At 38.0% G+C, this 25,452-nt stretch overlaps 1 protein-coding gene across 4 annotated transcripts in view; it reads right to left on the bottom strand.

The window, feature by feature from the left end:
* NKAIN2 (sodium/potassium transporting ATPase interacting 2) overlaps positions 1 to 16,999 on the bottom strand; it is an 872,501-nt gene extending 855,502 nt beyond the window's left edge. For 2 of the 4 annotated variants that reach the window (XR_004421704.1, XM_033094066.1), the window contains exon 1: positions 16,601 to 16,967. Coding sequence is in view for 3 of the 4 variants with exons in the window: in XM_033094066.1 (XP_032949957.1) it covers positions 16,601 to 16,654 (54 nt within the window). In the remaining variant the exon portion in view is untranslated. Of the gene's footprint in view, positions 1 to 16,600 lie in introns of all 4 variants that reach the window. The other 2 variants (XM_033094056.1, XM_033094035.1) reach the window with 2 other exon arrangements.
* Positions 17,000 to 25,452: the final 8,453 nt, after the last annotated feature.

Raw genomic sequence — 25,452 nt, 5'->3', positions numbered from 1 at the left:
ACAGTGCATTTATGGGTACAGTTGATTGTTTTGATCTACTCTGTGCCGCTTATCCTTTTGATATGAAGTCTAAGACGTGGTATCAAACCATGTGGCATTTTCTCATTGAACTGACACTAGTAAATGGTTATATATATTACAACATTCTAAACCCTAACAATAACTTGACCCAGGGGAAATTCACAGAAAAAGTTAAATAGAGGGCTTATTAGATGGATTTTCAAGAAAAGATGGAAATAAAGAGGGGTCTGCACCAAAAAAACTTAAGCTGACAGAGTGCCATTTTCCCAGGCAATTTGAGAAGAAAAAGCAGCCTACTTGCTGCGTGTGCAGCACTATGCCCTCACAATATGCAAAAAAGGGGAAAGGTGCTTGCAAACAAAAACAAACCATGTATTATTGTGCTATGTGTCCTGGAAATCCAGCAATGTGTGTTGTTCCTTGTTTTGAGAATTATCACTCAAAAGTAAAATATAAAGAATCCTGTCAGTGTTCCAGAAAGGAAGGTTAGGAAAGCGGATATACATCTTTCTATATTTTTTTGTGTTTTTCAAGAATGAATAATAATAAATTTTTCTACATAAAAATGTCATTTATATACAAAGCAGCTCAAATTGTTATTATGCATAAAATAGTCAAAATGTCAACTTTTTGTTTTTTGTGGATTTCTGACACATTTGGAAAACAAAACTTGAAATCAATTAATGCAGTGAAGTTAAATTAGCATGTAAGGCTGGGGGTCCTCCAGATTCAGTTCAGAATGTGATTTTTAATTAGAGGATCGGAAAACTTTAATTAATAAGATGACCTCAGCATAAAAAATCAGATCGCACTGTTAAGCACTTATAACTTTCAAATTTTAGCAAGCACCGATTTCTGCAAGTCAGCCAACTTTATTAGTTCTTGACAATCCTTTAATTAGGCTAGACTGAAAGTAGAATGCACTATGTGTGTCTTGGCTCAATTCCAGTGGGGAATCATTGCAATCTGGCCTATGTAAACTTCTCCAGTAGTTGGAATACAGCAGTTTCAGCGGAATACAGTAGTCATCTCTGTTCTCTGTCTCTATTTTGTTCTTCATGGATGCTTTATGAGGGCTCCTGCTTTTCCTCCTGAGCATTACAGATACCAAGGTAACAAGACCTGCTGAAAACCTACCACATCCAGAAGATGAATATGTTAAGAAGTGCAGTGTGTTCTAAGGACACTCACATCCCTCTTCTTACATATATCCAGAACTCCTAGGTTAATTCCTACGAACAACATCATTTTTATTCTCTCCCTTCTTTGCATCCTACACCCACTACACACACACACACACACACACACACACACACACACACAACCTTCCACACATCTAAACTTTCAGAGGACCCACATATACTTTTAGAAGGCTTACCCATAACTACAAATAAGAAAAGCTTCATAAGCATTTGAAGTATCTGGTTCTAAGTTCATTGAGGTTATTTGGTTTGTTTGTTTATTTGTTTTGGCCTCTGTTACTGTTATCTTGCCCTGTAATGTGTTAAAGAAAAATGCATGGGGAGATATACTAATTGATGTCTATACCAATATGGAGCTGGAAAAGCACTTTCTAGCCAGGATCTCCCAGAAAAAGACAATTCTTAAATGCAAGATTTAATCATAAAATCAAGCTAGAAGAATCTTCAAGAAGTCATGTAATTTACTCCCCTCCCTCCAGGCATGCAAATTAAAGTCCACCAAATGTCTGAGCTACCAAAAGAAATTAAGTTGGACCAAGAAAAATTATACAGTCTAAGATAAGACAATTTAAAAGATTAATCTCTATTGTTTTACTATACTTCTTTAGCAAAACTTGGCTTTCTGGTGAATCAGGATATCAAGTATTAAAATATTGTTGAATATTCTTGGATTTGGGAGATTACCTAAGAGTATTAATAGCTTAAGTATTTTTTAATTGTAAGTTCCTAAAAGGCAATGGTTATAATTTGTGTGTGTGTGTGTGTGTGTGTGTGTGTGTGTGTATGCATGCACTTCCGTAAGAGTGAGGAAAGGTTTCCAAATTCCTTAGTATTAAAAAAATCTTTATTTTTTGAATTCACTGCCATATAATTAACTCTTATCCAACTGCTTTATTGAATTTAAAATTCATAATTTGACCCAAAACTTTTCACCTTTCACTCTGCATGTAAATAATTACATGTCTATCTCATAATTAATATGTATTTCTTATCTGAAATCTTTCTTAAGACATTTCATGAAGATTTGTGTGTGGTGTCTGTGTGTGTGTGTATACTCATATACACATACACACTATATGTACATCTTAGCAGACTGTTGGATTTGGAAGAGGACAAATTAAAAGTGTCAAATATTCACTAACAGTCTCTGCTGGCACCAAAGGATAGCTATCATTCACCAAGTCTTAGATAACAGCCTGGCTCAAACTACTGTGAGCAAAACAGCCAAGAATACAAAGGCTTGGTTGAGCATGTAATTGACAATAAAAAGGAGCTTTCAAATAAATCTAGTTCAACATTTTCTCTCCAGTCAATATTCCCACAAATGCTTACTCAGCACTCCCCTTCCCTAATGTAGGTTCAACCTACCTTCCAATCTCCTTTTCCTTTGCTCCTGCTTTTCCCTGTGCCATCACAAGGGCTAAACCACCAGACTGCTCTCCTCATTTACTACCGGCTTGGAAACACACCAAAATCATGCAGAGGGCTTTCAAAATGTCTAGACACTAGGTTACCTCCCAGAAAAATGTATTGCCATAGGTCAAGAGGCTGGGGGATGAGGTACTGGTGTTGACTTTTCAGAAAGCCCCCCCAAGATTGTGACCCAGGGCCATGTTGAGCAGGACATCTCTCACAGGTCCACAATGACCCAACTCAAGGCTAGTTTTCCTTTCACAATCGCCTCCACTGTCTTCTAGACAGCTTAAAATCTATTATAAAGAAAACCTGCTGTTCTAAGTGATCTTTCTAGCAACTTGCTTTAGCTCAATGGATCTCAACAAGGGGGCTATTTTGCAATTTGGCAATGTCTAGAGACATTTCTGATTGTCACAATTGGGAGCATGCTACCCACATCTAGTGTGTAGAGGCCAGCGACACTGTTCAACATCCTGCAATAAATAGAACACACACACGCACACACACGTGCGTGCAAGAATTGTCCAGTTCAAACTGGCACTATTTCTGAAGTTGAGAAAGTGCTTTGCCTAAAGCCTGCCTTTCGCCTTCCTTAATCACTGCACTCATCTATTCATTAAATAAACATTTGCATTCTTCCCAATTCATCTTCCCTGCCTCAGCTACCTTTGGACTGTCCCTAACCATCCTCCTTTTCCAGCGCCAATCACCTGCTTAAACCAAACTCTCCCCAATTCTCACAATTTAAAAGCTCCACAACACTCATTTTCTCCTGGCTGTGTTCCTCTTCAGTCTCTTATTTCTGCCCATATTTAATAAAGCCAAAATACACAGTGACGACTCTTCTATAGCTGGGCCTCACTGCCTCTCATCTTTCTGGACCACTAAACCCTCCACCCAATTCTGTGGCCAATTGAGGGTCTCAGCATCACCCAGGTAGCATGCCGCTCCAAGTTCTGAGCTGTGTTTATCATCTCACCACAACCATCTTACCTCCCACCTTTTCTATTATCTCCCTTCTGCTGTACTCACCTCCTTATTCTCAAATGTTTGCAATAGCATTCCAGTAATCTAACTACCCCTCCCATTCTGATATCACTCTTTCCCACCCAGCCCTACTTGCGGTCAGACATTTTATTCTCAATGACACCTTAATGCTCTCATAGTCCCTCAGTTTTGTTCAGTCTAAGAACCAGGGAACTTCCATTTCCTGTTTCTCCATTCCAGTTTTTAGAATGTTGGGGAATGATGGAGAAGTAATTGGTTTCCCTACAAATGCATGTCACCCAGTTTCATTAAGGCCTTTGATGCAATTCAACAATCCTGTAATTTATTGCTGTTTTGCCCTCACATTTCCCACAGGACTTGTTCCAAGTCTCGGCTCTCACTCTCACATCATGCTGCCTCTTATTCTACTATGAGGCATTGGGCCATTCATCTTGAGAACTAACAGCTATAGAAACACATATCCTATCCTATAAAGCTTAAACTCCCTCCATAGGTGCTTAAGTCATCCACAAACTGCACCCCTTCCCCTTCCATTCCCTGCTTCACCTCCCAATTCTCCCCTACTTACCAGTAAATCTGACTCTTCCTCGTCCCACACAGATGCTCCTTCATTCTCACCAGTGTGCTACTATCATTTCTTCCTCCTGAGATTCTCTTTTCCCATCTCTGGTTATAGTTATCTTAACCTATCATATGCTAGCCCTTCATACCTTGTGTGATCAGTCTATGAGGAAGACATAACGGATATCTCCTTAGTACATTATTCTTGCTTCTCTTACAGTTCTTATCATCCTATATTACGCTGTAAGTATCTACACAGATCATTCAATCTCCTTGACAAAGGTTTGTCAATTTGTTTACACTATTCAACTGTACTCCGCTTCTTATATGTTGCATTACACATAGGCCGACACATATGTGTACTTATGTAAGTGCATATATCTTTACAATATAATGCATACCAAATACATATACAGAGGGTACCAAAAACTGAATACACATTTTAAGAAAGAAAAGAACTGTATTAAAATTGTAATACTCAAAATATACCAATAACAAAAGATGAATAACAAGTCATGTATAGGCATTTTTTCTGGCACCCCCAGTATATAATCTCCTCAAATGATGCCAAATTCAAAGTAACTGAATTGAAATTGTTGATAAGCAAAATATCTTGATGATGTGATAGACCAAAAAAGAAAGAAAAGAAAAAAAATTATCAGGGGTTTTCACCTAAGTTTCATGAATTAGGGTTAGAAATTTGTGAATCTCCTCAAGTTATATGAGTATTTTTGTAGTGAAAAAGTTCATAGAATTTAACAGATTCTCAAAAGAGCCTATGATACAGACAAAAGTTAAAAACTCCTCTGGAGATATGAAACATAAAGACAAAATTCATTTCGTTATTTATTCGGATCTAAAAGAACTTTTGGAATATCTAAATAATAGCTAAATAACTGCATTAAATAAAGTTAGTTAATAAGAATCTAAAAAAAATAAATTCAAATTTTTAAAAAATGGACCATGATGGCCCATTTTACATCAACAATTATTTTGCACCAACACTGATCGTATTTATATTAAGCTTATAAGTGATCTTCCAGTACATAATGAACAGAACAGTAAAGCATGTTTAGCTACTATCACATTAAGCAGTATGGCTACTAAATACACAAAGAATAAGGATCAGGTTGAAATTTAAACCAATCTTCAATTATTACAACTACTAGATATTAGATCAATTCACGATAGAAACGCACAGCTTGACATTCCTTTCAGTTAGATGGTAGCCTAATTGACAAAAGGGTAGAAACATACATTTAATTTATTCAGCATATATCATTATGCTATTCGTGTGTGGACATTTCACAAATCCTACTTGATGAAGCTGATTTAGTAATTACTTAATTTCCTCCCACTGTTCATTAATTCATTCATTCGTTTTAAAACAATCATAGCTGGAACACAGCATTGCAGCATCGCAGCTTAGGAACCGCGTCCAGATTGTTTCCTGGAGTTTTTCTGGGTCTTTCCCATATCCCAACACCCAGGGCCCTGTGCACACCTAATTCTCAGCACATAAATGGTAATGGGCCCACCCACTGCTGCATCTATCAGAAAGCCTTTCAGAGAGATATGTTTGTAAAAGAGACATTTTAATCTCACGGAATGATTTTTAGCCTGTAAACTGAGATCACTGCCTCTGTCAATAAATTTGCTAACATTTCCTATGCAAGTATTCCTGTTAAAGTTCAATGTTTTTATTCATATTATGAAAGATAAAATTAAAAGAGGGACCTATCAGCAGCAAACATGCAACAAAATTCTTTTGTGTGTACAGTCTATATCAAATCGGTCTATAAACCTCAAAAAACAAACAAACAAAACTCACTGAGCTTTATTTCTTTCAATTTTAGGGACAAGTTAACATTTTAGGCCATTTTAGTACCGAACAAAACCCAAGAATTAAAGGAGGGACAGTAACAGAACATCATCTCTACCTCATGCTTATGAAAAGAAAGGGAAAAACCAACAGGTTTCCCTTAAAGATGATAACAAGAAACAAATAATTAAACGTTACCAAAAAATGTTGTTACAAGATTTACATTGACTAAATGTAGACTGAACTTACACTATTTGACTGAATTTCCGAGCAGCTTTTGTGAACAAAAACAAATCGAATCCAAGACACTAAAAATAGTAAACTGCGAAAGCGCCATCCCACATCTCTAAGAGCCTGTGGAACTTCCCAGGAATGTTTTACATAAAATCATAAATATACTCTTATAAAACTATTAATGAATTCACAGTCAACTTCCCAGACTTCACCAGAATGTCCTTTAAAAATGATCCATCATTTTAAGTAGATTAGTATTCCTTGCTTTTGAATTGACAGACATTCAGGAGCCAGCCACCCCCACACAACCCCCAGTCCTATAGAAAAGGGAAATTTTAATACCAGGCCAAAAGAAAAGCAAAACTTAGGTTCATAAATGCTACTGAACATCCATGATTTAACTATCATCCTTTGATTGAATAAAATGGCATTGAACAAAATAAAGAAAATGGAAATATTTTATGAAAAATGGACAAAAATGAAAATCTTGTTTAAAAATTAATTCCCATTGATAAGGATAAGAAATACATAACCCTACACATAGCTCCGATATTTTAGAAACTCACAAGTTATAGGTTCACAATCATCAAATTTGTGAGCAAGCTTTATTAAAAAAAAAAAGAAGAAGGAACAAAGATATACAGGGCTCTTTATGTACCACCTGTGTAATGTCAAACTCTCAATAGCTTCTAAAGCTTTCAAATATGTAGCTCGCGCACTGGTCCCAATAACTGGAGTTAAACACATCCACAGACCCAAATCTCATCTCTGCACCTCAGTGTAATCAAGTGGAACAAACAGGTAGCACCTGAATACACCATATCCTACAGGGTACTGATCCTTATCGTATAAAGAGAATGAGGTCAGAATCCCTGTGTCTACAGGGATGAATTGTGACCTCCAGGAGCAAACTGCCTCCCACTACTAAAGGTGCCAAAACAAAAAAGGTGCTCAATGCCAAGGCCAGTCAGCAGACCCCTTTCCAAGGGGCCAAGAGCATAGAAGGCAGCATACAACCAGGCTGTAGTATTCTCTTCCTACTGGGGCCTGTAGAAGTCCTCCCCAATTTGTGTTTCCCAGTGCCATCAGAGCCTGTCATTTATAAAAATAATACTCTGAGAGATCTGCCTTGTATATTTCCTATGGCTAGAAGCCATATAGAGTAGGCTCATACGAATTCCCTACCACTAAACATTTCAGACGTAACATTGACCCGTCCATCATTGGACACACAGCTGTCAGTTAAAGGATTTGAAACACCTCCTTATTCTGTTCTGTAATTAGCATCATACAAATGCATACAAAGACTTCTGTTAACAGGAGAGATTTGATCCCTCCATTCCAAACTAAGACCCATTTGTTTTCAAAGAATGAAACATTGTTGGGTTTCTTAAATGTGCCACAGTTTTAGAGTGCATGCATTGATTAGAAAACAAAAGTCAGTATGAGGACTCACTCCTCACCACCCTGCCTGCAAAGGCAAACATTTAGGGTATGATGCTGGATTGAGTGAGTATGGTTTTGTACAGACAGTGCTCCTCACCACTGCTTTTAAAACAAAGTGCTTCTGCAGATGCCCTTTGCCAGGTGTGCTGAAGTTCTAAATATCCCTGCAAACCTATTGCAACATGTCATCTTCTTTTTTACAACATCAGCAATTGGACTTGACTGAGTTTCAACATTAAGGTTTGTGATTTTAGTGGCTGCAACATAATTTCAAGAAACTCAAGTACACATATAATAATAATAATAATAATAGCCAAGTATCTGAAAACAAGGTTTCCTTCACTTATTTTAATTATGTGATAATATTAGATATTCTTACACATCTTTATGTCTTATTTGTTAGATACCTGTTTAATAGGCTAAGTTTCCATACTGAATTCTTGGGCTTTAAATGGTTTAGATAATACTTTAATATTATTAACACTGCATCTTTAGCCTAGAATAAAATGTCACTGAAAAATGTTTCTGATAATACTCATTCCATGAAAGAGTAATAGGAGATATACCACAAAAAGAGGTTCCTTGGTTCAGAGCAAGTTCTTTGTAGGTATCTGCAGAGTTAAATGGAATTAAGCAAGGGTTTCTTTAGTGTAGGGCTTCCAGGAGCTGCTAATGTACATATTGTGACCCTTAGGGGTTAAGGTAGGAGAGAGGATAAAGCCTGCAACACCGACATCTTACTAAACCTCAGAGCTCATGTTTAGTCGAGCATTTATGCAGAACTAGCTCCCATGGAACACAGTTCTAGAAATTCTGGCCAGATGATGGAGCATGCTGACTGGTTTGTGAAATCTAAGTATATCAGACACCTAAGCAAATTGTTTTATTTAGTTCAAACCATTTGCACCTCATGTTACAATCCTTATTTATAGAGTCTCCCCAAAATGATGGTGGGTGAAGAAAAAATGTTTCTATAAGAAACGTTGTTGCAACTGGTGCCACTGGTCAAATGATATATAAACACCCCTATAAACTACTACTACTTTCATTAGATGAACAGTTCTGAAAGATTAAACTATTAATAATTACAAAAATGTTCAAGGGATCAGAAGTAACACAACAGTAAAGTCTTTCATGTAAACTTTAAACATGTTTTCTCCCCCCCATACTCCGAAGTGTCCTATAGTGTAAACAGGTCAGGAATTATTTGCCCCATTTTTCAAATGAGGAAGTGGCACTCAGGAACATAAATGGCCGGAGCAAAGTCACTGTTATTTACTTACCCAGTTTAAGAGCACCAGTCTGGGTACAGAAAAACCTGCCTTCTCACTTAGTCCAGTGTGTTTCCAGCATATTGCCTCCTCTCTCTCTCTCTCCCAGGGCTGTGCTTTAGCACAGTGAGAAGCTGTTCCAGAAATTTAAACTGAGGGGCTAGGCTAGGAAATAGAGGCAGTTAAAGGAACCAATTCCACTCCAGCCCACCAGGCATAGAGGGTATAGACTAGAGGCATTGAATCACTTTCAGGTTTTTCTATATCTCTCGTCATTGCAAACACACAACAGCTGTGAAAGACCTTCCATTTCCTTTAAACTTCTAAATAGGGACTAAGCTGGATGTCAGAAATAGGCATACCTGGTCCTGAAGAAAAGTTGTCTTTCACATAACAGGACAAAAGAAGAAATGAGCTAATTATCTAGTCGGTGAAGGATTTCATGAACAGGTCATGCTCTCGTGCAACATCATTAAGGGAAGACCTGTGTCCTAGGCCAGTAGTTCCCAATGTCTGGCCCCTGACCGGGACCATAAGTGTTACCTGGGAACTGATTAGAAAAGCAAATTCTAGGTCTAGGCCCTACCCCAGACCTAGTGCATCAGAAACCCTGGGGTGAGCCCATCGATTTGTGTACAAAAAAGCCTGCCGGAGACTCGGAGGTACTCTCAAGTTCCAGATGTGTTGTAGGATATTCAATGCCTATTTAAAATAACCTATTGCTCAAAGTCATTTCCAACAACAATACTTGTAACTAATATTCTCACTAATAGTAGTCTGGATGGATTGAGGATTTGGGGCATGTTGGGTGGGAAAAAAAAGCAAATGACTTTACTCTGCATTAGCCATTCCTCAGGGCTTGGTTTAAAAAAAAGAAAAGCTGAAATTTGAGAAAAAATGAATACATTTCTTCTTCCCATAGAATTTTTTTAAACACACATATCAAAGTGTCCAAGCCACTAACTTCTGCATAGCTATGTCTCAGTAATCGGCTAGAAATGCATAGTAGCTGTACCTTTTTTTTTTTTTGTCCCATTCTTAATCGATGACAGAAATACAACCTATTACCAGCAATGATTTGTCTAGAGTAGAAATACAAGAGTGTTTTGCAATGTTAGGGCAAGGGGCACTGACTGCAAGGGGGGGGGGGGCCCTCCTTTTACTCTCTAGACCGCAGACCGTGTTTCCCTGAAAATAAGATCTAGCTGGACCATCAGCTCTAATGTGTCGTTTGGAGCAAAAATTATTAAAAATGATATAAGACCCAGTCTTATATTAAAATAAGACCAGGTATTGTATTACATTACATTACATTACATTACATTACATTACATTACATTACATTACATTACATAAGACCCGGTCTTATATTAAAATATGACTGAGTCTTATATTCATTTTTGCTCCAAAAGACTCATTACAGCTGATGGTCTGGCTAGGTCTTATTTTCGGGTAAACAAGGTACCAGCAGCTCATTGTTGTGAAGCCAAAGTCCACCTGGGACAGTCAGGTGTGGACAGGAACCTGCCATCAGCCCCACTCTCTGAGCCTACTTAGTCTTGTGTTGGTTACTGTGTCAACCAGGAATTAGTAGGTATATGTTTCATTTGTTAGCAAAACAAATGGAAGCTACTGATGTTGCTTTATGTTGCACAGAAAGGATACAGTGTAGCACAGTGGCACAAACTTAGGCTGCCTTAAAGTCAGGAACTACTGGGTTTGAATGCAAGCTCTCCCACTTACTAAAAGGGTGAATTAAGAAAGTTGCTTAAACATTCAGAGCCTCCGTTTCCTCCTCTGTAAAATGGGGAGATTAATATCTATTACCTACCTCACAGGATTTATAGAAAGGTATAGGTGGAAAACACACACACACACAAACACACACACACACACATGTTTATCATTTAGTCCAGAGCAAGCTTCCAATAAATACTAACAGTCTTTTATTAAGTATTTCACAAAGCTAGATTTTTAAAACATAGCAAGTTATAAAAACACCCAAAATTAGAAAAAAATTTTTTTTCAAAATGCACGTAAAAGTCAGTTTATTTGTAACTTTTCAAAAAGTGTTTTTAGAGCAATCAAAGTTAGCATGTGATCCATAAGTAATTTAAAAGGTAAAAATTATTGACATTAAATGTCACTCTCCTCCTATTCCAGGTTGAAAAAAGTCTATAGCATGCATTACATTAAACATCACAAACTGTTTCTGTCAGTTAGACCCAGTGAATGTTGTAGAGTTTAAGCAAAAAAAAAAAAAGAAGGAAAATGGTGCTTTCAGGAAGATGAAGCAAATAATGCCTTTAAATAGTAAGAACTTTCTAAACACACCTGAACTATAAAAAGAAGAGAAACCAGTTTATAAATTTAATTTTCCTCCCTAACCTAGAGAAAGAAAGCAATATAACTGCCTTCATAATTTTTAAGTGTCCTTCAATTTGTTGGGGTTGGTAATAACAAATGTTTCATATGCTATTATTTCCACCTTACAGAAATGAAGTAGGTGTAAATCCAGTACTTGTTTCTATTGTTGTTGGGGGAGGGGGAAGGAATCCTAGATAATGTCACATCTTGATGGCCTATGTAGTTTATTATATTGAAAATAAACAATAATCAATTTCTGGGATGGGGGTGCGGTGGAGAAAGGGGACCAAAATTGAAAGAGTTCATTATCTAAGTGAAAAAATAGACTAGAAAGATTTCTCGTGAATGTGTGTGTGTGTGTGTGTGTGTGTGTGTGTGTGTGTGTGTGTGTGATTTCTCACATCTGTGTGTTCTAAGGCATGGAAATAGGGTAATTTCCATTATGAGCAATAGTAGTTTCAAAGCTACTTTGGGATAAATTATACTGAGTTGTTTGAAGTTCTACTAAATAACTGAATATATCCTTTTAAATTTTAGCCATTAGTAGTACATACAAATATTTAATGCAATTGATGTCATAATTTCAATATTTTTTTTATTTCCAATATAAACATAGAAATGTTAAAATGTGCTTCTGGTTCAGATTTTATTTTTGTCAAACACACACATGCACAAAAAAGAAACAGACCAAGAAATAAAGACCACCTATTTTAAGGAATCCCTGGCTGCCGTTCTGAAATTCTTGACTGGGCAAGTAGAGAATTTGACCCCAAAGTAAAGTAGCATCAGAGGGAAAAGGAAGTGGCAAGGCCCACTCGCATTTCTGGGCCACTGCCCACATATGGGCCCCTCTGGCACTCTACACAGGGATGCCAGCCATCCAAGCCTTTATTTTATTTGAGAAAGGAGAACAGTTCTGCACAGATTGGTTGTTTGAAACTTTGGGTGTATGAGAAAAAGCTGCCACTTGGTTTATGAACCAAGAAAGAGAGCTTGACACTGGAAGAAGTTTCTACATCTTTCTTGGTAAACATTAGAGCAGAGTAGTGCTAAATTACACAGAAAGAGTAAATTAAATGATATATATGTATATATGTAGATGCGTGACAAAATGTCAGGGTGCAAAAGTAGAAAACATTTAAAAAGAAGTAAGTTATTTTATAACTTAGCAAACTCTTAGCTTATTTTTACATCACAAGTTTTTGACATATTACATGAAAATTTTTAGATTTGTCCATGAATCAGATTAGTTAACTACCTCAAGATTTTATTATCAATGATATTTGAACCTACATTTTTTAAATTCTCTGGGCAGGAAGGAGTGTGACAGGTAAAGTTCCATACTTTTGGAGAACTTTCAAACTTGTCAAAGGTATCCTAGGAAAATCATAAGATTCTACCAATCTTTTTTAAGCCAATTCATGTAATGCTTTATTTTCTAAAAAGTAATCAAAGAGCATGTAAGTATGAACACTGCATAAATCACAATTGACACCATTGAAATACTCCATAATTATAATAAATTTGGGTTTTTTTAGTCCATCTAGGTGCTCAAGGCCTTCTCTAATAAATGTGTACCTCTAAAAATGTTTAGTAACTGTGCAGTAGAAAGCAACTGATCATTCTTAATTAAGTTTCTAATGTGCTCCTTCACACAGCTGCACACACATGTGTACTAACCTAATTGTTAGTTGCACCTGCTCCAAGTTAGCAATATTTCATAGAGCACATGGCAAGAATGGCATTTTCAAGTGTTAATCGGTTAATGTAAATCTATAATTTCTCCTGGTAGTACTTTAGGGCTTGTGTGCTTTGTGCCATATAGGGGCCTGATGTACAAAAATGTGGGTGGTTTTGAATTTCTATAATTGAAAACAAAGCTGTCTTCCGTCTAAAATAAGTTATATTCTTTCATATTATAACTGATTAATTTTTCACTGGGAAATTGCTGAGTACTATTTTTCAACATTTATATAAAGGGCTCTTTCATTCAACCAAACATTGGGGGTGGAGGGGAGCTGAAACTCTTTCATGAACTGCTGAAAGTTGTAGATAAGAAGTTAAATTGTGCTTGTCCTGTACCCACTATATCCACCACTTCAAATGCCATGATGGTTTTTGTTACTATCTGAAATCTTCAGTTTCTGAGCATTAAGGACAGCAATGATAAAAAGAAAATTACCTTCTTGAGATTATGAGCTTAAACTCTGGATTCTGCACATGCAGCAAATCGGTTTCCAGAAATCATACCCCTTTTTCATAGGGGTATGAATCTGAAGTTGGAGTAACCATATAGGTCAAATATCTTAATTTATGATATACAGAGACAGACACCTTTTTCATAAAATGGAAGTTTTGTATGAAATCTCTACAGTATGAAATTCTAATTTCTTGTCTTATAAACTGATTTTGAGATTTTTAAAAGAATGTATGTTTATCCACATTTGTAGTCTGCCAAATATTACATTGAATATAATTAAAAGTGGAGATACAAAATGACAGGTAACTTTCTCTGGAGGTTTCGTATCTGTCCATTACTTGTTGATGGATCAAAATACTGAGTCTGCTCTGATAATTAATTGATGAATGAGATTCCCATCTCTACAACACCAAAAGCTACCTCATCTTCTACTAAGATTAGTTGCAAGTTTACATAGACATAAATATTCCTTTAAGTACTTACAGAATTGGAAGTAAATATTTCCAGAAACTTAGTAAAGTTACTTAAAAAAACTAAAGTTTCTATCTTAGATTATCTTTGTCTTCAATTAATTTTAATAAATTAAGATATTTTTCTGCACAGCTGCAAAAAAAGCTACACCCAAGTGTTACAGGAATGCACACTAAACACTTCAAAAGTAAACAAAACTGAGTGAACTTCTGTGTCAATCAGTAGTACATGAATCATGACTTATTCTTGAAACTTGGCTACTTATAAAACAATCTGTACTTGTAATAGATGAAAGATACAAAAAGTTTTTAAAGATCTGTCAACAGCAAAGGAAAATATATACACCCATCTATTTTGTTGTTGTTCTGTCCTTTGCAACTATTAACTTGCAAAAGAATTGTTTTACTTAAAATTAAATACTGTATTTCTAAGAAGCAACAATTACTAGAAATCTCTGAGGTCCTTTAAATGCGATCAGTTCACCCTATCAAAACAATGAGATATTCTTCGTCCTTTGTTTTTTGTTCTGCATCTGCATGAACATGGCTGCTAATTATATTATCCTGGTGATACATAAGTCTGAATGGAAAAAAAATCATAATCCTTATAGAGCATACAATACTTTGTAGGGTTCAAATGGATACTTGCTTAGACTGAACAGTCCTATATTGCAGCAGATTCTATTTTGTTAGAGAACTTAGCTTTGATTCAGAATTTCTGTTTCATAAGTGATGTAGCATATCTCTAACACACCAATGCATGTATGCATGCATATGAACACACACACACACACACACACACACACACACACACAAAGAAACCTTTAGCCTTATCCCCTTCCTTGGTATATTTAGCTTCCCTATTTGTATCTTTATGTTTTTCTAAAATCATTTAAGTTCTTGAGGAGTCTGTCTTCATCACACAAGATGCCATATAGATCTAATGCCTACATGTGCCATAATAAAGCCCCACTATATTAAATGATTAAAAGTTAAATCACATTTTTAAAATTGAAAACAGCATAAGAAGGCTTTTACCCACCTACTCATCTCACGGCTTCATGCTTTCACACAGTGCACAAGCAAATGTATTGTTTCCTAAACTATATATGAACATGAGATTGTTTTGAAAATGTTTATGCAATTTGATATACTTGGCCTAATGTAGTTTAACAAAGTAAGCTCTCTTATTGTTCTGATTAGTTTTATCATTAAGAGTAAAAATCCTTTATTGCAAAACTTTAATACGTGGTAGGAAAAAATAAAGTGGTTTACGCATCAAGAAAATATTACATTCTTACAATTATATTTATATTTCTATCTTCTTTTTCTTAAACCAAGCGCCTAAGTAATTCACAGATCAAAATATACATCAGACAACTTCCCGGGGAAAGAAAAACATCCTGAGATAATATACAAGAAAAAGCACTGCTTCAGCTAAATACTAAATAAAACAGTAACAGCCACCACTCATGGACTTCATGACAACTGATAAACAATGAAGAACACTTAAGGAATTCTTCTATCATTTTCAGTAGCAAACCCTTGCTCTTTTGAACACTTTACTGATTGGGATCTCAGAAATTACCTTCAGTTTTGTATCCTTTCAGCCTTTATGAAACAATGTTGGAAACATAGGTGGCTATTCAGATTAATTTATACTTTCCAGGGAAAGCTATTTGATAACAGGAGTGAGCAAGTACCTCCTACCTCAAATTAACCACTTACAGTGGTGTATTTGTCACCTCTAAAGTATTCTCAGCCCCTCTTTCTATTGCCCTTGGGGAATTTAAATTTAGAGACGTGACATTTTTCCATTGTTGGCTCTTTGCCTCTTTACAACTGAACAACATCCCTCAAAAAGTACATATAATTCTCCATCCTATGGGATCAAACAACAGTATCTATTTCAGGAGCAAATACACATATAATGTAAGTCAGAATATTTTTCCTTAGAATTGTAATAATTGTGATTTAAAGGCTACTGGGTCAGTCTATGGCAATGTGTTGCTAAGTTCACCTAAGTATTTCACTTCAACCTACATACTTTTAAAACTCAATGTGGCTTCCAGATAAGACCACTGTAAGGATACCATCTGCCCTACATAGTGTTTTGTTAGAGTATTATACTTATAAGACAATATACTCCATGAAAAATAACACATGTCAACGAAGAAACAAAGATACTGCAAAAATTAGTACGTGGGAGAAAAGTCAAAAATTCTTTATTTCTCTGTTTTAACACCTGTATAATAAATTATATGTGACGATCACGTTGTTACATTACTAGGAATGCAGAACATAAAGGAACAAGAGCTACATCTTGCTTTGCTCAAAGAAATTAAACACAAGTTTAACCCGCACCTGACAAACTGTCAAGAGGGATAGAAATAGGTGGGGGCAGAAAGGCTCACCTCTCCTGTACCCGACAGTGCGCCTCCTGAAATCATTTTAAATATAGGCACTATATCTGTCACCTTCTCTCTTTTACTTTTTCTTCCATTCTAATCGATGTCAGACCCTTTCTGCAGCCCCCTGCCCACTACCTCAAAGGCACGTTACAGAATCTAAGTGTCACTTACCAGTTGCATGCCACAGATCAAGATAAGCGTGCACCTGCCATTGCAATAACCCATGGTTTCCGAGACCCCTGCCACAGCCAGACTGTCCCACGTCGGCCACCGTCGAGCCCCCACTTTATCCAATCAGATCGCGGGGAAGGACAGGCAAACCTGCCGAGGGCTCGGGGGCTCCGGGCTGCTGCTGCCAGCGTCCTGGGAAGTGACAGGCATTAGGACCTGCTGGCGCCGCGGCGGCGGCAGCTCCAGCCGCGCCCGCCACACATACCTTCACTCGCTCGTTGCACACGCCGCGCCGCGGGCAACGCCGCCCGCAAAGACGCGCCCGGGGCCCGCAGGGGCAGCAGCGGTGAGCTTGCAGCGCCGCCGCGCCCTCGGGCATCGGGCCGCGAAGTTTCGCCCCCTCGGCGCTCCGCGCCGCACGCCCCCCAGCGCGGCCGCCGCCCTACGCGCGCCAGCCCCACGCTCACCGCGCCGGCTCTGGGGGGACTGTCCGCCTCCCTGCGCTGCCCGCGGCTGCTCTGCGCGGAGCGCTGCGGGGCGCGGTGGGGCGCGTACCGGGAGGGGGCGTCCGGGCTCCGCGGTCCCGGGCGGCGGCCGTGGCGGTGGCTGCGGCGCGCAGTGATGCGGGGTCTGCGCCGCGTCTTGCAGCGGCGCTGCCCCTCCCCTCGCCCAGATGTGTTAATCCCCGTACAACAAATCCTTCAACCGGCTCCCCGCCGCCCCCTCCCAAGACGTCAACTTCTTCCAGCCCGATCTGGCCTGCCGCCGAGGGGGCTGTTGGCAGCAGTATCTAGGCGAGAAGGAGCGGCGCAGAAGCGGCGGTGGTGGCGCTGGGGACCGAGGGGCGAAGAGTCCGGGTGGCATGTCAGTGGCTTCCTGGGCTTGTGTTGGTCCTGCGCCTATAGCTGAGCCTGGAGCGCTATGCGCAAGCGAGCCGTGTGTGAATGTGAGTGTGTGTGTGTGTGTGTGTGTGTGTGTGTGATGAAGAGCAGGACAAGGGAAGGGGGATGGGGTGATGAAATAGGGGTGCAGCCCAGCCATCCTGACTATCTGAAAAACCTTTGTGGCGGAGGATCGGAGCAGAGGAGGAGAAGGGGCGCCCCAGCACCCGGCTCCCGAGGAACTGCAAGGGCCGGAGCGTGGAGAGTATGGAGCAGACGCTGCTCTGGAAAAGGGAGCAGGGGGTGCTCCTGGAGTTGGCGGGGAAATTGGGAACCGGAGGGAGTAGGAACACAATGAGTTTCCGTGCTGCTTCAAACTGTTGTTGGTTTTCACTCAAGAAACTAAAGGATCAGAGACAACTTTAGCACTGAAGTACTTCGGCTTTACGGACCGTCCCGGCTGGGTGAAGATTCCTGGAGGTCGACGCTGCAGACCCCGCTCGGGAGCCCCGGCCAGAAGCTGTGCAGCGAGCGGTTCCTGTAACCTGCAGAGAGCAGCTTCGGAGCCCGCTGCTGCCACCTGCGGGCCGAAAGCTGAAAAGCGAGGCTGTGCGTTCCTGGCGGCGACCCCTGGGGCCTGGGTATTCAAGATCCAAGGGGTCCGGTTTCCTTTATAGCCCTGGGCAGCTAGCATTCCTGACTAACCTTTCCAGAAAGTGAAGGTGTGTTGAGATCTGCAGGGATACTGAGTCATTAGAATCAGGAGCCGAGATTGATTTAAAAATAAATAAAACTGTTTAGAAAACTAAGATTAAGGCAGATGATGCCACATCAAGTCAAGAGCTTTTTGAAGCAAATAGGATTTGGCCCTACTGAGAAAATGGCATTTGTGTAGGATAACGTTATGCTGGTAACCACGAATAAGGACCCCACGTGACTGCTTCATTTGAATAAATGTTATGGCGTATCAGAATGACTACACATAAAGAAATTGAATAGGGCATAGGGAACCTAGTCACCAGAAAAGCCTGGTATTGAATTTTCAGAAATATTTTGTCAACCATAGAGACCGAAAGGGGATTTGATTTGTTAAATTTATGGAATATGGATATTTTATTACTGTAGTGAGAATGCCTACTTTTAATTGCCTGATTTGTTAATGGACTTTTCTCTGGAAAATCCCTTTCAATATTGAATGAAATTATAAGAACCCAGTACATGCTCCTACCCACTGTGTACCTGGCAGGTAATACTTGCTCCACAACTCTTGGTAAAACTGAAGTCGGAGGTATCTAGTGGCAAATTTTTCTGTTAGTTGTTATTACTCTGTCTTTACACATGTTAGCCATCCACTAGCTGCTGGGGATGCAGGTATTTTGTATTGACAAACAAACAACAAAAAAGCTATAAGTAGATGCTGAATATTGAAGCTGCTGCCATATTGTGGAAAACATTCCATTATTACCTTTTTAGTTTCATAATTGCAGCAATGCATTTATGTGGATCCATCAATAATCCTGCACTAGTTTCCCTGTGCCAGCAAGGGCCTCAATGGTCCCTAGGCTTTTATAGGCTAAAGGAAGGCATAATGCTATCTGTAGCTGAGTCTCAGTGTCTGCCCCAGTCTCTGCATACTTGCCTTTCAGTACGTGCCCATCTTCTTTCTGCAGCCACTTGGGACTCGGGGGGGCTTTCTCTAGCCACTGGAGTTGCTTGATTTAAGAGTCAAGTTACAGCCCTGAGAACAACTCTCACCCTATAATGGATGGGAGTTAGTGGATAAATACCCCAGCTTCTCAGCCCAGAGACAGGAACCCCTGAGACGTACTGTAGTCTACACATAAACTTCCCCGCCAGAGCCAATAGTGGTAACCCGCTTATTCATGCATTCTTAAGTAGTTTCCTTCCTTCCTTGCCTCATTTCCCTTCTCTACCAGTGCTTCCTGGGGTCACCTCCCAAATAAACCATTTCACTCAAATATTTGTGTCAGGGCTTCCTCTTGAGGAACCCAATAAAAGGCAATCTACAATGGCTTTTATTCCTGATCTGGTATCATTGGCACAGTATTCTCAGAAAAGTGAACAAGATACGTGTTCATTGTTGAACATTTATTGTGTTCATCCACTACCTCATGCTATACCTACATTGTCTCCTTCATCAGTCACAAGAAACTGATAAATTGGTGCATTGCTTATTTTAAAGATACAGAAACTATGAGGTTTAGATAAATCAAGCTTCTTGATCACAGGTTTACGAGTTCTCAGTGGCAGAATTAGAGTATAAAGTGCGACATCAAAATCTGTGTTCCAAACCACTGTGTTATACCCTCTTTACTATACTTACTTACAATTTACATTAATATACATATGGTCTGACCTCGTATGTAGTGACAAGATGAATACGAGGTCGGACAATGAAGTTTGTGACCTCATCCTAGAAAAACTGCTACATACCTCATTGTTGAATATCACTATGGTCACTTTCAAAGTACTCTCCTTGGGAAGCTATGCACTGACACCAGTGCCTAGTCCACCCTTCAAAGGAATTTTGGAACCTTTTTTCTGGAACAGCCATCAGAGCTTTCGTCGTATTACCCTTGATATATTGAATGTCATCAAAATGTCTTCCTTTGAATATTTCCTTTATCTTCGGGTAAAGAAAGAAGTCATTGGGGGCCAGAACAGGTGAGTAGGGAGGGTTTTCCAATACAGTTACTTGTTTACTGGCTAAAAACTCCATCACAGACAGTGCTGTGTGGGCTGGTGCATTGTCGTGATGCAAGAGCCATGAATTGTTGGTGAAAAGCTCAGGTCATTTTCATCTAACTTTTTCACAAAGCCTTTTCAGCACTTCCAAATAGTAAACTTGGTTAACTGTCCAGTTGGTACAGACTCAATGAAAAATACCCCCGATACCAAAAAAAGGTTAGCAACATCATTGCAACAAGTTCATGAACTTAATTGCCAAACCTTCTACAAGTCATGTGTTTGCATATTTTTGGCACCCTGAGATTTTATATATATATATATATATGATACACATACTTTATCCCTTTTTTTCCCCAGCTTTATTGAGATCATATTTTGCTTTCTCTAAACTAAATTCATGTCACATCTTTTTGATACAGTGTAAGCAATGCCTGATTTATATAAAGGTGCCCTAGTTAAGAATTGAGTTCTAGTCCTTAAGGTGGTCATGCCCATCTTGTTCCATTTCCTATTAACCTAGGAGCCTTAGTTGAAAAGATTTTAAAGAGGATCTCAACTGTGCCATGGAAGTGTGTGAAGAGAGATGTCTCAAATTGGAATGTCAGCTGCACTTTCTTTTAGAAATAAAGTCATATACTATTCAACTACATAAAGCTTTTGTTGCCTAGTCTATTGACATAACTATTGTTAATTATCTTGTTTCTGTGGGGAAAACGTGTTACATATTACACATCTCTATCTGGCTGACCTTAGCATCCTACTGTAAAGTACTTTTCAAGTTTATTTCACACCTATTATCTCATTTATCTCTCAGAACAACTCATGGAATGCAATGGGTACACAGCCACAAAGTAAGTTTCTGTCTGTTCAGTACTCAGTCACTTTAGCAAGAGCAAAAAAGCTCAAGCTGGTCTTTGTAACACCATTGATCGTTTCACTCTTAGTTTTACTTCATTCATCATAGTTTAAAAACATAAAGGCAGCAATTATCGTTACAATTGCAAAACTAATAAATTTTATTCATTGAATATTTTGTACAAACTTAGATTTCTTCTTGTTTGGAAAATAATAGTATTTTCAAAATAAATTTTAAAAAAAGGATATAATATCTCATAATCTTTTCACCCATAGATAATCTCTCTTATTTTTGTAGATCATTTTTTTTCAAGAATGGAATTATATCATACACCATATGTTTTAATCTCCTTTTCTTTTCTCCTAACAATAGATCAATAACATATATCTAACTCATTAACTATTATGTAAAGGGACTCTGAAGTCAGTTTGACTTCATACCCCAGCTCTGCCTTTTAGCAACCATGTAATCTTAGGCAAATCGCTTAGCTTTCTGTGCCTTAGTTTCCTTATCTATAAGGAGCAGTGCAGGGAGTAATAATTCACATATATCAGGGTTGTTGGGAGGATTAAGTAAATGTTAATATATCTAAAGCTTTTAGAACAGTGCCTAGCACATAGTTAACATTTTAAGATTTGTAATTACCATATTTCTGCATACAATATAGCTTTAATGACTATATTGCATGCCATTGTAAGAGTGTATCCTAATTATTTAATCTATATCCTTTTCGTAGACATACAGGTTTTTTGGTAAGCAGAATAATGACCCCTCAAATATGACCACACCATAATCCTGGGAACTTGTGAATATGTTACCTCACAAGGCAGAAGAGACTTTGAATATGTGGTTAAGAATCTTGAGATGGAGAAAGTAGTCTGGAATACCCAGATGGGATCAATCTAATTATTTGATCCCTTAAAAAGAGACTGGGGGATGAAAGGGAGAGAGAATAATGGAAAAAGTGAAAGAAGTGTCAGAGCAAGGTGAGGAGAGATTCTACCTGCCATTTAAGGATTTGCAAATGGAGAAAGGACGCCTTGAGTCAAGGAATATAGATGTCCTCTAAAAGCTAGAAAGAGTACAGAAACAGAGTCTCTTTTATAGCCTTCGGAAGGAATGCATTCATTCCAACAGTTTGATTTTAGCCCATTAAAACCCATGTCAGAACTGTAATATAATGAATGTGTGTCATTTTAATCCATTAAATTTCTGATAATTTGTTATACCCTGTTTCCCGGAAAATAAGACCTAGCTGGACAATCAGCTCTAATGAATCTTTTGAATCAAACATTAATATGAGATCCAGTATTATATTATATTATATTATATCATAGCAAAATAAGAGTGGGTCTTATATTAATTTTTGCTCCAAAAGATGCACTAGAGCTGATTGTCTGGCTAAGTCTTATTTTCAGGGAAACACGGTAGCAGAAATAGAAAACCAATACCGTTTGTTTCCAATGTGTCAATATTATAAATTTTATATTTAAACTTGTAAGTATTTTTTTGCCTATGTTATGATTATTTCCTTATGATAAACTTCTAGAAGTGAACTTGTCAAAGAACAGAGCAAAATTATGATGCTTTGGATAAATAATACCAATTTTCCTGTGAGGGGGTTCTATCAATTTATACTTACATGGAATGTGCTTGCCATTTTCCCTATGCAAGAATCAGGACTCGATATTATCATTTCTTAAAAACAAAACAAAACAAAACAAAAAAACCTTTCCATCTTCCATTTTAAGTTGCATTTCTTTTATACAATAATCATTTATTAAATACCTAGAAAATGTGCTAGAATGGACTGAGGCCTATAAACATTTTACATTGACTCTCACCTTTCTGTGATAATAGTTCTTGAAAGTTCAATTCCATTTCTAATAATTTTCTAATGACAAATTCTATATATAGAACCTTAACAATAGAAGTCCATTTATGTATTTGACCAAAATTCTGGCCTTTAGAGAAAACTTAGAAGAGATATTGATAAGCCAAGAAGATAGATTATGTCATGATAATGGCCAGAACTATAGTTATTATCAATTCCTAACAAGTCATGTTTTTGTATTAAACACCATTTGGGCTATATCCTTCTAAATTAAATTATTTTAACTTGCAATTCATGTAAATTTTATACAACATCAAATAAACTACCATGAATATGCTGGGATCTCAGTACTTATTTACTGGAGGTCAGTTGCATACAATGACTTGAATATTTGCAACATTTCAGTCAATGAGATATGAGATATCCTAAGGCATATTAATATTATTAATTCACAAATGTAAGATTCTTAGTTATAAATGTTATTTTAGCACATTATCTCATATAGACATGTAATTTTTAGAAATAAAAACATTTGATAGAGATTAGAAAAGCCATAATCATCTTCAATTTTCTCTAGTTTGTGCTGATTTAAAAAAGCACACCAAAAAACAAATAAACACACACAAAAAAAACAAAACCATGAAAACTTGTTAAATAAATGTAGGGAGAAGACTGGTGTTCTAGTTGTGATTGTTGTGTCACAACCCACTCCAAACATAATGGCTTTAAACAATGATTTATTACGCTCACAAGTTCTGTGGGTCAGGAATTCGAAGAGGGTACAGTAGGGAAAGTTTGTCTCTGCTCCATGAGGCTCCAGCTGAAAAGCCTCCAAGACTGGAGTGGCTCTAGGGCTGGGGCCAGGGATCACCTGAAGATTCACTCACTCACATGTTTGGCACATGGGCTGCAAGACCTTGAAGAACAGGACTGGCTAGCAGATCACCCGTATGTGATCATGTGATCTACTCTTTGCAGCTTGGCTTCCTCACTACATGGCTGCATCACAGAGGTCTGACTTCTTACACAGCAGCTAAAGTTTCCAAGCACAAGATTCCAGCAAACAAGGCATATGCTGTACATACTGCCTTTTATCGCTCAGCCTCAAAAGTCACCCAGCTCCACTTCCACCACATTCTATTAGTTACAAGGTGATCAGAAGTCAACTCAAAGGGAGAAAGACCTAGAGCCCCACCTATTAATGGAGGAATGCCAAAGAAGTTGAGGACCATGTTTTCAAACCATTTTAACCACTGAGAGAAACTTACTGTTTCCTGAAAATTAAAATAAGTAAAAATTTAGACATGATGTTGTGTCACGATAAAAAAGTTACCTTTTGCATTAACATCTCAGAGCAACCAGCTGATTGAATATAAAAGAAAGTGTTACTCTGAATTAACCAGAATGTGAATCGATTAATAATAATTTAACTTTGCGTTTCATCTATTGTGAACAAGGCAAATAGAGTGTATATATTCTAACCATTCAAATGACTTCACATTCTCAAGAGCAAATTAAAAGTTGGGATTCATTTCCTACAATTATGAGATGAGTAATCGAGTATTTAAACCATTCAATAGAATGCGACTAAACAAATGATTAGTCTTTAGTGAGGCAATAGTAATATGTACTCTACATTTTTTCAATGTAATTAAGATTTATTACACAGTTTCAAAGAATCTATCCAGCTAATGTAGTTACTGTAAAATTTCTTTATTTGCTGTGTTTTCCCCAGTTTATCCTTCTACAACCCTAATAAATACCAATTTAATAGAATATTAGAAAGTGACAAAGAGAAATGTTAGGAAAGTAGATGCAGTGTACTTATAATAGGATTAATTCAAAATCCTTACGCAGTGGTATGTTTTGAGCTTCTGGAGGGGAGAAAAATAAATCCCTAAACACAGTTGTGTCATTTTTATAGTTAAGACATTCGGTAACATAAACACAATCTTCTAATCCAATGTTTGTTTTCCCTTTTTGAAAGAGAAGGAGTGGATTCTTTCCTGGAATACTGAATTTAAATTGTCCTTTTTAAATCTGTAGGTGGGTGAAGCAGAAAGGCATTTCAGGTTTACTTTCTTTTGCTGTGAGCTGCAGTATAGTTCTGTGACTCCCTTTGTAAGTCTGTTCAGGCTCCATTGCCCATCTTGAAACTATTCTGTAAAGAAACAGTGATTCCAACCTACTTCCAAGAAGCTTTGCCCAGGTACTTTGTGGTAAATACGGTTGTTCTTTTGATACTTTCTGATAATGGTCCTGGGAGTAGGGGCATGGCTAATGATCCCCCTCTTCCGTAGTATTTTTATCTTCACTTATGCCTTTTTTGGCAAACCCACATAAGCACTAACGTCAAATCAATAAATTTTTCATTAGTCATAATGCTGTTCAAACTAACAACCAATTTTCTGGGCTTCACACGATTGTCATTGTAAGTCTCCAGCTAGAACTGCCAGCCTGACTTAAGAGTCCCCTGTGGGGGCACAGAAAATTTCTGGATACTGTCCTCATGACTTAGGAGTCCAGGAGACACTGGAGAACTCTACCCAGGCCTTCACTCTGTCCAGCCACA

Source organism: Rhinolophus ferrumequinum, chromosome 3 (assembly GCF_004115265.2).
Source record: "Rhinolophus ferrumequinum isolate MPI-CBG mRhiFer1 chromosome 3, mRhiFer1_v1.p, whole genome shotgun sequence".
NCBI classification, from domain to species: Eukaryota; Metazoa; Chordata; class Mammalia; order Chiroptera; family Rhinolophidae; genus Rhinolophus; species Rhinolophus ferrumequinum.
Note: the sequence above shows the minus strand (reverse complement) of the source record. Positions and strands in the feature narration are given on the sequence as shown.